This window comes from Erithacus rubecula (genome assembly GCF_903797595.1).
Source record: "Erithacus rubecula genome assembly, chromosome: 4".
Lineage (NCBI taxonomy): Eukaryota > Metazoa > Chordata > Aves > Passeriformes > Muscicapidae > Erithacus > Erithacus rubecula.
This window is the reverse complement of record NC_136686.1, coordinates 13,200,251-13,214,713: the sequence shown is the minus strand read 5'-3', so window position 1 is coordinate 13,214,713 and position 14,463 is coordinate 13,200,251. Positions and strand designations below refer to the sequence as shown.

At 39.6% G+C, this 14,463-nt stretch overlaps 1 protein-coding gene across 1 annotated transcript in view; it reads left to right on the top strand.

The window, feature by feature from the left end:
* Positions 1–4,936, top strand: part of BCAT1 (branched chain amino acid transaminase 1) — a 56,048-nt gene extending 51,112 nt beyond the window's left edge. The window contains 1 exon segment of the mRNA XM_079305120.1: positions 656–4,936. Coding sequence (XP_079161246.1) covers positions 656–697 — 42 coding nt within the window. The 3' untranslated portion in view covers positions 698–4,936.
* Positions 4,937–14,463: the final 9,527 nt, after the last annotated feature.

Here is a 14,463-nt window from a genome sequence, read left to right as displayed (position 1 = left end):
TTTTGGGGTTTCTCTGGAGCACTGTTTATAGGTCTGGTGACAGAGCTTTAGAATGTGGAACCAGTCTAGCAGTCAAAAGTGCTGCCTTGGAGCTGTATCTTCCCCGGAAGGAGATGTGGCTGCATGCCATAGGTTGTCTTCATTTCTGCTTGGTGATCCCATTCATTTGTGTACGGAAAGACAACTTGTTTTATTTTGTATTAAAATTCTCCCTAATGGTACTGTGTGGTATTTGTGATGGTTTTATTTCACATTCAGTCAGAATGTTGTAATAAAAAGCCACCTTGACAATAAAAAGAAATAAAATTAAATGTGTTTGTTTATTGGAGCATGAGTGGGGGCATACTTACGAGTGAATTAGTGAGGAGGCCTCAGGGAGTAACTGCATTAAACTGATGGAAGTGAAGCAGAACTGTTCTGTGTCATCTGTAACGAGTATCAGCATTGCCCTTTCCTAAACCAGCTATTGTAATATGGATAAAGCAAGCTATCTTTAGTCTGTGCCCAAGTCAAAGACAAGGCATAAGAAATAATGTAAACTACTATCAGAACAGTGGATATGAACATTTCTGAGGATAGACCTAAGAAGTTATCATAAATGTACACTGATTCTTCTATCTTTTATTTTTAAACTTCATTTTTTGCTTTGTTTCAGTATGGAAGAGAAGACAGCGATTGGGCAGTGCTGGTGTCATGAAGGTGGCAGAGTTCAGACCCTCCAGACAGACCTGACATCTGAACAATGACAACTTCTGTAGCTACCAGTGCGTAGCATAGTCCCAGTATCCCTTTGCTCCCCAGGATGATTGTTTCCACAATCCAGCAAACGTGAACACAATCATTTTGATTTCTACTGTAATCCTGTTGGTAGAAGCCTGTCTTCTTGGTAGAGGTGCTAAATGTTAGCAATAGAAATTTCCTAATGTATTTCTTAGTGCCTCCTTATATACAGTCTGAAAACTTGTAAAATGCTCTTCAACTGCTCTTCAGTTTGGTTTGTTTACTGCCACCATCAGCAGAACGTGTCACATGAGGATGTTGCCTGTTAGCTGCCCGCAGGGTTCTGTTGACATTATTCTGCCTTTTGCTCTGTGCTTGGGAAACAAATAGGTTTAGCCATACACTCCATCCTTTAATGCTCTGCTTGTATGGCAGATTGCTTAGTTTGCATAGCCCTCATACTCTGTCCTATAACTCTGGCCTTTAGCCCAAAATTATCTGAGTGAGTCTAGCCTGCAAGATGGTCCCTGTTGGCCTGTTGCCCTTCGCTCCATGGGATATTGTGTGGCTGCTTGGGCAGTGCATACCTCTCTAATAGTTGAATATGTCCTTCTAGATATGATTTAAAGGCTGTGTCAGGCCCTGCTGAGATAAAAATTCCCCTTTAGCCTAGTAGAGCTGGGTTCTGCAGACACAAGGTTGCCTTCCAGGTGAGTGTCTAGAAAATGAGATTAGACAACTTTGGCTGTGAAAATTGAACCATGCTTCACAGCAACCAAACTTTTGGGCTGAGGAATTTTTTTCATCATCCTCTCACATAGTTTAGGTCAGAAAAATGTTTTTCTCATCCCTTTCACATACTGTATCCAGCCTCCATTGACAGTGTACTGTAGAAGGGCCTTCCTGTTAAGGAACAAGCAGTGTTGTCAACAGAAAATGTCTAGGAGGAAACAGATTTCATTCAAACCCTGATTTCATTCTGGTTAAGCAGATAATTCATACAATGCTATTTTTTCTCATATGCAGTCTTGATGCTTTGGAAGCAACGCAGAGCATGTAGCCCATAGTTGAGGAAGTAACTTCTGAAAATGAATGTTCACTAATGATAATTCTGTAATACTTACTAGCTTTCTCCTTCTGCACACAATTTTGTTGAACAGCTTTAATATACCTCTTGCCAAAAAGGATAACTGTATTCTGTATCAGTGTTCCAAAGTGCTACTTCAGTATAAAACTGGTGGAACTTTATTGACACTTTAATTGTTAGAGTTCTATAAGAAGTAAAAGTGAAACATTTCTTGTTCTAGTTTGCAGTAGAGATGCCCCAGTATTAAGGGAAGCATTTAGCACTCTAATTTTTATCGTTCCCACGCTTATTAAGTCCTTTGTAGTTACTGACATTTGTTAACATAGTTTTAAAAGACAAAATACAATTTCCAATGGACCATCCATGCCTTATGCAGCTGTTAAAGAGCAGCCTTATGGCTTCCTGTTCATTTTTGGTCACATTTTGGAGACTACTCCTTAGCTATCACTTTCTTCTGCTCTCTCAGATCATGATTTTTTTACATGTTTGACTGCAGTCCAGTCTGATTTTTTAATGAAGAACAGTTGAAGGTTCTCTCTGACAATGTAACTTGTTAAAAATTTGATGGATAATTTTCTCTTTAGTCTACAACTGCAAGCACAACTTACAGTAGTCATAGTGTTGTGGTGATTTGAATCTGTATCATGTGTTGGTCTTTGTTCAGTATCTTACTATGTGTTACAAGCTGCTAATAGTCTTTGCTTTTATTTAATTAGATGGCTGGAAAAATTAACATGGGGAATATGTCAAGATGCAATATGGGGTAGAGAGTTTTATCCAACGAGACCAGTATGAAATTAAAGAGTGCCTTTATCTAGAGTGTGGTGTGGAGCTCTCTAAAGATTATGTAATGAGCAACCATTTGTGGCTTACTGGTACTGAGCTATCAAATCTTTCCCTTAAATTCATCTTTGGTTTAACAGCAAATGGAAAAGTAAAAATACCTAACTTCAGATGCATGGGAAAGTGGTTAACATCTCAGCTCTGACAGAATTGATATATGATACCATGTATCAAAAATCCCCATGAAAGCCTCAGTATACAAGCAGCAATCTATTCACTAGGCAGAATGAATAAGGACCAGTTAGAATAATTATTTTATTGAAATGAAAACCTGAAAGTTGTGTAAAACCTTTCTTAAATTGATTGCAAGTCATTTAACATGAAAAAAACAGATTTCATTTGTTGTGTTTTGCATGGTTTCCTGCACTGACCAGAGAGACTACCTCTCTTTTTTTCTGCTGATGGAGACTTCAAAATGAGGAGAATTGACAGTGAAATGACCCACAGAAATGAATGGTCTTTTCTTGCAGGGAAGAATGAAGATGTGGAGTGTGTGTATGTTAACAGTTGTCTTTAACATCTTGATTAATTGCCTTACTCTGTCTATGTCAACTCAAAGCTGTGCTTGTTTCCAAGTGGAATCCAGGGGAATAGGTTTTAGATTTTAAACTTTGAAACCTAAATAAGAGAGCTGACAGATCAGTATAGTACAGTAAATTATTCTGATGTTGCATGCTGTTCTAGTCTGAATTCTGGTGGTGCATTTTATCTCATTAGCCAAATGAAAGAAATAACGTATAAATAACAAACAATATTTGATATTGCATCCTCCTTGTTTTCACTTGTAAAATTTATGAGAGAACTGTGGTATTCCCTGAGCTAGTAACAGATTGTAAAAGAACATCTGCACGTCTTTTCTCCATGTGCCCTATTTGTTTAATTGCAACAGATTTACATAGAAAGAGTATGATACATCATAACTAGGCAATTATCCATTCTTCATCACTTAGTTGTTTCTGGTAATTGACCATTTAAGACATAAGATAGTCTGACATTAGGAAAATCTGAAACTGTTCAAAAACTATGAACAAATTAATATTGTTGTGTGATACTTGCATAATTGGCTGCAGTTACTTAATTTTTAATTGGGTTGATCAAATGAGATTCAGCCTTTCTCACGCTTATGTTTTACAAACACTGGTACTTTAAAATTACAATAATGAAGTCTAGTTTTTGTACTTTCTTCTCCTCTTCATTCTTTTGATTATTATTTTCAGTATTGAGCACATCCTTAATTTTCAGTTTGATTAGCATGTTTCATGACTAGGGAAAAAGTCCTTCAAATAGCAGAATTTTCATGAAACTGGCATTTCATACAAGCTGTTCGGGTGCCAAGAATTATGGCTTCAGCAACTGGCATTATTTAACCAGATTGTTAACTGCAGTGAGGGCAAATTCACTGAGAATTGACAGGGACAGATGCAGGTAAGGATGCTAATATATGCTCCTAGAGTAGATAATCTGTTTAGTCCGTAGCAGTGCAAAGCAAACATGATTTTTCTGGGGTTTAGAAGGGAAGACTGATAAGACAAAAGCAAGGTAGTGCGATCTCTCTGCCCAGCCATTGTTTACACCTGTTCAACAACCTCAAGCCTAAAAGCAGTTATCAGCCACTCCTCCTCTTTGTACATAACCACTTGTTGGGTTTTGCCTAATTCAAACTATGGTAGATACCAAAGATCCTTTCCTGTGTATTTATTTTTATTATTTATCCTCAAGTATGAAGAATGATAATTTGGAAAAATGTGATACTTAACAGTAATTTAGAGTGCAAGTTATTTGAAATGTCTGTCTTCCAAGAGGTAGACAGAAATAGAGCTGGGACTGATCTCAGAACTGCTTAATTAAAGGAGGAACCCTCTTGAATTCAATGGCCTCTCCAAAACAATCTGCATAATCTTGGCAGATTTCTGAGTTTGAATTGTCTGTTCACTATGCTTGCTATGGAATAGAATACAGAGATATACAAAGTTGGTGGCGCGGCCTGACAGACTGTGGTACGTTGTCTTTTTCTGCATGGGATCCACCCTACTGAGGGTAAATTCTAATGCTCTAGTGGCAGGCTGATATCCTGAAAGGTGGCAACAGTAAATGATGGCTGAGCATGCCCTAAGATATTTGTTGCCCTGTTCCTTGCTGTCCTTCTCTCCCTTTCACAGACTTGCATCCCTTTTCCCTCATTCTTCTATTCTTGTCTCATATCTAAAAGTGACTGTTTAAGCAAATTTGTGTTCTTCTTGCTTTTAACAGTAGTGACAATTAAAAAAAAAAGGTTGTTTTTTCATATTCCAGGTGCTGAGAGATCAAAATTGCGCTTTACCACCAGAACATACAATCCCTGAGTAGACTACCACTGACTTTGTGGGACAAGTGACCTAAACTCTTTCTAAGTGAATATGCCACTTTATGCCACTTTTAACTCTAATCCAAACTTTTGCTTAAAAACTGTCACGATGTGACTTGAGTTTGCCAATTTTATAATTTCTTTTAGAGATAGGATTTGGGAGGAGAGACAAGACAGGCCTAAAAGGGTAGAAGACGATATTTATTAGTAACACAAAAAAGAATTCAGAATAAGATTTCTAAATTACTCCCTTCTCCCCCTTCCTTCATTCCACATTTCAACAACATACAGAAGACACTTCAGTCAGTTATCTACTCACTTCAGTTCACTTTAGAGAGAAAAGTCTCTTTTTTGGTTTAGGCTTAAAGGGGTGTCTTCACCTTCACAGTCTACATCCGCCTGGGAAAGTATTACAGATTATGACTCTCCTCCCATCTCCACAGTCCTTCCAGAGCTGTGCTATGGGTTATGTCACACACTTGGGGTACCACTTTTAAAGGCAAGCTGCTGAAAAAAAAAATTCTCCTCGTCTCTTTTTCTATTAAATGTCTCTGTCCATATTTCCAGTTCCAAAACAGAGAGCCCCATTTCCTCAAAGCAAAAATGTCTTCTTTTCAAGCACTTAAACCTCCCCAAGTATATTTCACAGTTTAAAGTAATTTTAGTGTAGTCACAGTCCCCTTATAGTCCCACAAAAAAAGGTTTTCAGCTACTCATCAGTTGCATCTTTTCAATCTGTTGCCATCAGGAACTTTTTCTTCATTCTGCTGACTTCTGTAGACTCCATGCTCTATTTCTTCTCATTCAGGGGAGCTCAGGAGATTATCCAGGCATTAAAAGAGTTAAAATTACATCCAGAACGTGAAGAAGCCACGTGGTCAGCTGGAGGCCTCTTCTCAGAATGGGGAGGGATGAAGGGAGAGCCTTTGGTGGCTCCCCAACCCCCTGCTTGGCCACGCCACGTGGAGAGGGGAGCTGAGCTGAGCTGGGGGCCACCAGGCCAGGGCAGGGACTGGGATTGAGCCCGAGCCCAGGGCTGGGACCAGAGCCGGGGCCAGGGCCGGTGTCCCAGCCAGAGCTACCTCACCTCCGGAGAGCCCGGAAGCCGAAAGAGAGTGACCAAACCCACCAATGTTATTTATGGAAATGGAACAACTCTCATTGGCCACCTGGGATGCCAGCCACCATATCAGCCTCCGATTGGTCCCTGCATCCCACAGGGGAAGCTCCCAGAGATGGGACAGCCCCTCCGTTCCCTCAGGCAGCTCCGCCCCCCAGCCTTCCACGTGGAACCAGCACCAAAACTTATTTCATTACAGATCAAATTAAGCTTTCCAGAAAATGTTTCTTAAGCAACAAGAAATATTCCATGCTAAGTCCAGTATTTCAAGGATTACATTAGGGTGGATGAATTTAGGCAGAGAAGAATGTTATTTAAATGAGAGATGCATTCCAGGTTTGCTGCATGAACCCAAAAATGTGTAACAGGTGTAGTTCAGAATATAAAAATTAGCACACGGTGTGATCTTGACAAGGGAAATTCACGTCAAACTGGGCTATGCTGTTAAAAGTGATGCTTGAAGGAATCATGACACCTCTCAATGTAAAGTGATTAGCATGGGACTATCTTAGAGGTGCACTTGGTCATGTAGCACTGAACTTGACCGAAAAATTTGCTGAACTGCAATGCTTGCCAATTTGGAAGTTTGAAAGACGTGTGTTTTACTATATTTTGTCTCTATCCACAAGATTTGGAAAAATAATTCATAGGTCCTAAATAATTTAAGCTCAAAAACTTCTTAATAAGTTATTTGTATTTTTTGCCATAAGAGCAAAATAGAATACTGGCATTGCATTGGTGAAAAATACTGTTGTAGCAGTCCTCCTGTCCATGCCTTGCTTGATTCTTATTAGTAGAAATTCCAGGATATTTTCTTGGAGTGCCATCTATAGTACACTTGACTAATATATCCCCAGTTCCATATATGAAACTAACTTGGCTATTACTTGAGCTAGAACAGTCAGGACATGAGGACTTGGTAGATAAGGAGCAATACCAAATTACAATAGTAAATAGATTGGAAATAAAATTAGTCAATAGATTTGGACTTGAGTTTTGCAATTAGTAGCTCAGATAAACAGAAGTCTAATTAGTCACACCTATCAATGTTAACCACACCCAAATACACTAAAAACATAATGCTAATTATATTCACCAGTGGTAACAGCATATGAATTTATAATCTTTGTTTATCTCAAAATTTAATTCATTGTGTCTGATTTTTACCACAATCCTCCATTTTCATGCCGTGCTTTAAAAAAAAAAAAAATCTCTTTCAGTTTCATGTTCATGGGAAGATTTTAAGGAAGATTTAAGACCTTGATTTAAAATTTTAAAGCCTTTAAAATACCTACTGGGTAAGGTTAAGATGGAAACAGGGAATAAAACTTTGTGGGAGTATTTGACTAGTGTTCCAAATGGTTTCCTAACACTGACCATTTTTGTTTTTTACCAAAGAGGTATGCAGGGAATAGTTGATAAAATATGCTTCTTGCTTGTTTTTCTAAGCAAGAGTTGGGGAAGTTTCTAAGAGCTGGTTCTCTTAACACTAACTCTTCATAGTTCTTGATTCTATCAGTCTTAGAGCAGTCATTTCAGGAGCAGATGGAGGAGCTCAGAAGCTTATCTCAGGCAGTATTGTCTTGGAGAAACAGATTTTCTGTCATTTTATGATCAGAGTAATCAAGGTATGAACATGGAATCTTCTAAACTTTGCACCTTTAAAAAAAATTGGTTTTTTATTTTTGAATTCTGATACAGTGTTGCTGAACTATTGCACTATCGTATTGCAGTAGCTATAGGAAGAAAGCAAACATTCTTCATGTAATCACCTTCTTCCTGTATGCCAAATCCCCTGTTCACTGTGATTTGGTCACCGCTAGAATCATGATCACTTCAGGTGAAATAACTGCACCCTACTTGTACTAAAACTAAATGCTGGCAGCAAATGCCAGAGCAGTAAGTGAAAAGTCTGCTGTGTCCAGAACAGGCATGCTAGTAGGAGCAAGAGTGAAAATACCTATCAGGTCAGTGAGGGCAGGAGGTCAGAAGCACATCATTACCATTCTTGTTGAGTGTAACAAGTGGCTTACCCAGGTACACCAGCAGGATCAAAGACTGGTGCTGATATTTAAGAATGCTCTTAGTTGCTTAAATACCTACATCTGTTCCTGCATTTTCAACCTGGGCCCTGTATCTTAACTGAAACCTGCAGCATACTTTTATATGTTGCAAATCAATGGAATATTTGGTCAAACAGGTAGTGCTTCGTATCATCTGACAGGTCAGTGATGTATTCTCTTCCCATAATTTGTATTAAGCTCAATGATTGACTAGAACTGCAAGTATGAGACAAACACATTATTAACACTATTTCATAGTCACATAAGGATGTTCACAAAGAATGGATCTATTCCCTTTGTCTCCTGGGGAGATGGCTTGGACTCACCTTGGCTGCTGAGTGACAAAATGTAAAAGGTTCTTTGCCATAATAGAGACAAGTAAGAGTTTTGTCTGAAGCTAATTGCAAACAATTTCTGTTGGAAAGCCGTAAGTCCCAGTCTGCTTGATCTTTGAGACATTTAGAAGGGTGCAGTAGTAGTTGCTGAAATTACAGCAAATAAACAGTGGGAAATTAGCAACTTAGAGAGGGAGAAGTAAACACCTCTGCAGGGTCTCTTTTTTTTTTTAAATGTTGAAATTTAACTGGGTATTTTACAAGAAACTGAAGCATATAAAAGCAGTAAAGAACAGATGTGTGAGAAAGTACTGGATAAACTAAAGGAAACTCTACCTCATTCTTCTCTAAAGGTTTTGTAGAAGCACAATTAAGTGCTTCTAATGGCATTGTTACATACTGACCATCTGGCATGAAAGAAGCACTATATTAATATTTCTATAAATCCTGTAAGAACTGTATTTTGCTGGCAGTAGAAACAGTCTATACTATTTGCAGTTTTCCTCATCAAATCTGTAATTACGCAGTGTTTCTGTCTCCAATAAAGGAATTTAATTGGCACCTTTTTGTGGTACGTTATGAAATCATCGGTGTTGAGTACAGCTAATTAAACATAATTATCCCATAGATGGGAGCAGCTATGAAATAAATTCTTGAAAGCTGGATTAAAAGAAACAAAAAACAATCTCCTGAATGAAGTGTGGCATGTAAGAACAGCAAAGCAAGGCTCAAGTGGCAGACATGCACCTACCCTGCCAAGCCAGGAGGCTGAGCCAGTTATCTCACTTAAAGTAAAATGCTAGACAAATTAAGCAGCAAAAGTACCTACCTGCTAATGATGTACTCATGAAACAGTTTCTAATATGCCAGGACTGCATGGCAGTGATTGAATACAGCTCCCATTCTAAGGGTTTGGGACTGATGAAGTCAAGGAAGAGAATGCCAAAAAACAGCTTTATACTTGGAGCACATACTTCACAGGGCATTTTTGAACAGTCATTACTCTGAAGTATATCAACTAGTGGGAAGCCTTTTGAAGATGGAAAGTACTGAAAGTGAGACAAATCTTGACATTTGCCATGTCTGGTGGCTAGGTAGTAGTGATCCATACTGTGATAAAGTAAACATCAGGGTACATTTTCCACTTGGTTTGGTCCTCAGTGACTTCAGAGATAGCTGCCATGGATACAGGACACTCTAAAAAAGCTGTAGATAGGTAAGTACTAAGAGTTATTAATTACTGATAAGAGAATGAACCTAACGTGTCGGAATCTGACATTTTTCCTGTGTCTTGGCCTTTCCCCCTTTCATGCTAAGGAAACCTTTCTTAACTGTAACTCTAGCTTGAGCTCCACTTTCAAAACTCAATCTCAAGTAGTAGTAAGTTGGGGAATGATTCTACAAGGTGATGAGTGGGCTTCAGAGACTGACCTGTCCCTTTTAGCAAAATTTTAAAACACTTTGATTTTCCTCCCATTTGAAACATCTCAGTGGCTGGCAATAGCTCTGTCCTGTAAAGCACTTGCAGTATCACCACCAGCACTGTGTTGTTGAGGCTGGAGAGTAGCAGTTCTGAGGACTTTGATTCATGACACAAACTCTTGTAAAATTGATGTGACCAAAAAAACACCCAAATCCAGAGTTCTGAAATAATACAGTGAAAAGGCAAAATGGAAAGCAAATAATCTGCACTGTGTTCATAAAAAGAGGGCATGAGAACAAATTTGGAGATTCCAGTATAGGCAGTTGGAATTAAAAGTGCCAGTATTAAGAGTGTTATAAACAAAAATGTTAAACTGAAGCTTTTTCTTCTCCCTTTAATTTTGCTCAGTGTTTTCATATTGTGGCGTGATTTTTAACAGCTGCTAAGCAATTATCCCATTGGCCAAGAAGAGCAAAATTTTCTGTAGTAGTACCTTTGTTGTTCTGGCTGATCTTCCAATGATGAACTTTAAGAGAAGATAGAAGAATGTCGATGGTGTGTCTCCTACTCTCCAAAGGGAATGATTTTTAATGCCTGGTAATAGAATGTTCATCATGTTTTACCTGCAGGTGATACTATATTGTATCTGTACAAATTAGGGATTTTAAATTCTAAGCATTCAAGGAAATAATTCTGAAATTATTTCACAATAACCTCTGTTTATTAACAGTTCTCATTTTGCACATGACATAATTCTTTCAGGAGATTCAACTTTGGTATATTCAAGCTCTTAGTGGTATTTAGACAACTACCCTTAATTTTGATGGTGGTGTAAGTTAACATTTTTTTTAGAGTGATGTAAGGAAAACTAAACTGAGTATTTGTGAGATAAGTAGATAATTACCTAAGCATAAAGGAGAAACAACAAAATATTTGAAATCGGTGAGCTTCAACCGCAGACTGTGAAGTGCACCCACACTTTAAATTTCAGTACCACATAAGTAATGTAATATTTTAAGTTCTCTTCTTATTGAGTTAACAGTTGCTTGTGTAAGTAAGGCACATGTGCATATTTGCAGCCTGCAAGACAGCCTTTCAAAGATAAAGCCAATTAGGGCAATACTGATTTGCTTTGTGGGATATCTGAAGTGGCATTCTGTAAATGCTCAGGAGCAGATCAGCCATCCTCAGTACCCAGCAAGTTCAGGGAACCCAAGGTCTGCCCAAAGGCAGATGTAGGCAAAGCCCTGGTGTAGATGGGGCCCGTGCAGGTGAACCTGTGGCATGATCTGTAATTGTGTGCTTTGCAGGGTTCTTCTGTGTGAGGGAGTTCATGGCCACTGTGGGTGGCCATAACAGGACCAGGCCAGCCGGGGAGTCTGTAGCACAATATATAGAGACAGGAACGATGGAGTTGCTGAGAAACAACTTGTAATGTTATAACAAATGTAGAAATGTAATGTTATAACAAATGTAGAAACTGCATGGTACAAGGGACAACCTCCAAAGACCCTGAAACCTGGAAAGCACAGAGGTATATAGATGGGGTGGAGGGCATAGGATCCAATCAAAACCAAGGATAAGGAACAAAACCATATATATAGCTGGCAACTAGCCAACTAGATCTCAAAACCAAGAATAACACCGTGTTTGTAAGTAACTGGTTAACATATTAGTTCCCATGAGACAACTCTCCTCTCTATTCTCTCACCATGATGTAAAGGATGTCCTTCCTCATAGCTAGGTGTCTCCCAGAGTTTGAATCTGAAGCTGTCTGCACCTGCATGTGAAACCAGCTCTCTGTCCACTTCAATGTCCATAGTGTCCGTCTCTGACGGTCTCTTCAGGCATGAGACCTTCCCAGAGAGGGCTTGCAGGTGGTCAGGAGTCTGGTTCTCTGGGAGACACCAGCAAGAAAGCAACTTGAGACGACCTTGTGTTGTTTCAGGGCTGTTTATTTATGATGTCTTTAAAAATGTTTCTGCCAGCCTGACACAGGTCCGCTCTGCATGTCGACCATTGCAGAAGAACCCCTGAGTGGGATGTGTGAAGGTCTTTATTCTCTAAATTACGTATACAATATTTACAAATTCTCCCCAATGCCATGCAACCTCTTTACAATGTCCAGTTCTTTCCCCATCCAATCTGTGGTTCCCAGGGTGCAACTTCAGCATGGATGACACGAAGAAGAAGGAGGAAGAAGCCCACCACACCCAGGATCCTCCATCTTGGCCACATGGCCCTTAATATAAACAATCTAAAAACCTACTTATACTACATTCTAATATTCTAATTTACACTCTACTCATCATTATTTTCTGTGTCTCTTCTCTCAGCGTTGGCAAATTCTCCCAAGGAGCCAAATCCAGCCCCTGCAGCTCCTGGACAGCACTTGGGAGTCTCAGAGGGGTCTGCCAGGGGGGTCTTTGCATCCCCAGAGGAGCCAGGGAGATACCCTAGACTCCCACACATAGGAGTTGATTTTATGTCTGTAATTTGTAGATGTGCAAATTAAATACATGCTGCGAGGCTGCCACTACCAGAAACATCATCCCCTGTAAAACAGCCGGGGCAGTTCTGACACTTATTTTGACAGGGATGAAATTCATCTACTCTACCACACCACAGCCCTAAAACAGACTGTGTCTTAGCTGCATTTTAGCTGACATTTACATAGTTCACCACCAAGCAGAGCCAGTGGAAATACCAGTTTCATCAGAGACTATAACTGGTGTTAGCTCAGAACCTAACTTGAGGTGAGTGTGATGAAGAGAATGGCTCTACTCCTTTCCAGCTGCCCTATTCCTGACCTCTCCTCTGTGGCACTGCTGGCACTATACCAATTGTAGGCTGACCAGATCCCTGCTTGGCCACAAGAAGGCAGAAGCACAGGCCCAAATGTCAAATATAGGAAGAGGAGGGCTGCTGTCTTACATCAGGGGTTGAGTGTCTCCCAGGTGCTAGACACTTTTATTATGACACTTAAACTTCAATGCACCAGACCTTGCTTAAATCATTGCTGAATTCAAGGTTAACTTTTCCCCCCTTTCTTTAGCTCATACAAACCTTGTGCCTGAGTGAAGTCTTTAGTATTTGCTTTATTGTGAAGTCCCAGGTTGGATAAGAGAGAATCTTCTGAAGATTTTGTGTCTTTGTCATGAGGGCATATCTGAAAATTGACTACAGCAGACAGTGGAAAATACACAAATTTATTTAGGCAACATGAGTACTTTAAAATTTACAGAAAAATGTCACAGATCAGCCTAATGTCCTAGGAGTTCTTACCTCTAGGGGTGGGGTTCTGACCATCCTATTGTTCTGGATCCTCCCAACTAAGAATCACACTGCTTTTAAATGCTTATAAACTTCATATCATTCCCATCCTCCACTGCAGAATCTATCCTTGTATTATACAAAGAACAGAAAATCTGAGAAATTGTTCGGGTGTTTATACTCCTATCTTGAAAGTGCACTCCTACAAATACCACCCTCTAAGCATTACACATAGCACAGGTACCCTTTACTACTCCCTCCTTTTTCAGGTGGAATATTTTTATGGCCCTTGAGGGAAAAAAACCAGTAGAGGCTGATCTAAATTCGAGGTTAGAAATCCTCTCTAATCCCTTTTCCACGGAGGGTTCTCCTTTCGAAGGAGCGGGTCAGTCACTCAGCAGCTGGGGACAGATCCCACCTGTCCGCAGTTTGTTGTAATCAAAATGTTTACTCTGCTGTCAGGTGACAGCAATAGCCACACAGCTCCGCTTGCTAAGTCATTATTTGGCTTGTGAATCTGAGAGAACAGCTGGTTGTCCAAGACATGTTGCCTTTTCAAGAGAAACGGCATTTCCTTTTGCTCTATTTTGGTGTCTTCATCATCAGTGCCTGTGTTAGGCTGGGCAGTGCTAATAGTTGCTGTCAGGTGAGTCATTAATCCAAAGCTATTCAGGTTGCTCCGTGGCTGTGCCAAGGACTTCTCAGACTGATGTGTGTGTTAAGGTGGGAGGCAAAGATATTTGGTGTTGTGCCTGTTTTCCTGAAGGACCAAAGAAACACAGTTTTGGGAATGTAGCCTTGGCTTGCATAACACACTGGAAGAATTCTGATTGAGGAACCTCTGCCTTTTGGTCCTATCACATTCCTGAAATATGGCTTCTTTTTAAAAAATAAGCAAGTTGAAGATGTAGAATTACCTAACTTGATTGCCTGTATTTTTGGTGTTATGGAAGGAATCCAGTGAGACCCCAAATGCTGCATTTCTTCCGTTGTGCAGTATGACTTCCTAAAGAGGCACAGCACAATTTATATATTTATTTTTTTACTTCAGGGAATCCAGACTGCAATCTGCCAACCTGGGAAGAGGTTTATTTAACAATATGTGCATGAAAGCCTTGTAACAGAGACTGGTATGCATATGGGCCATAACTGATCAGCACATTTTTAGGTGAGATAGCTGCCTGGTTTTGAGAGGTAAAAGATGTTGAGTTCCTACTTTGCAATTTCTTACATCTACTAAGGTGAATCTTGGAGC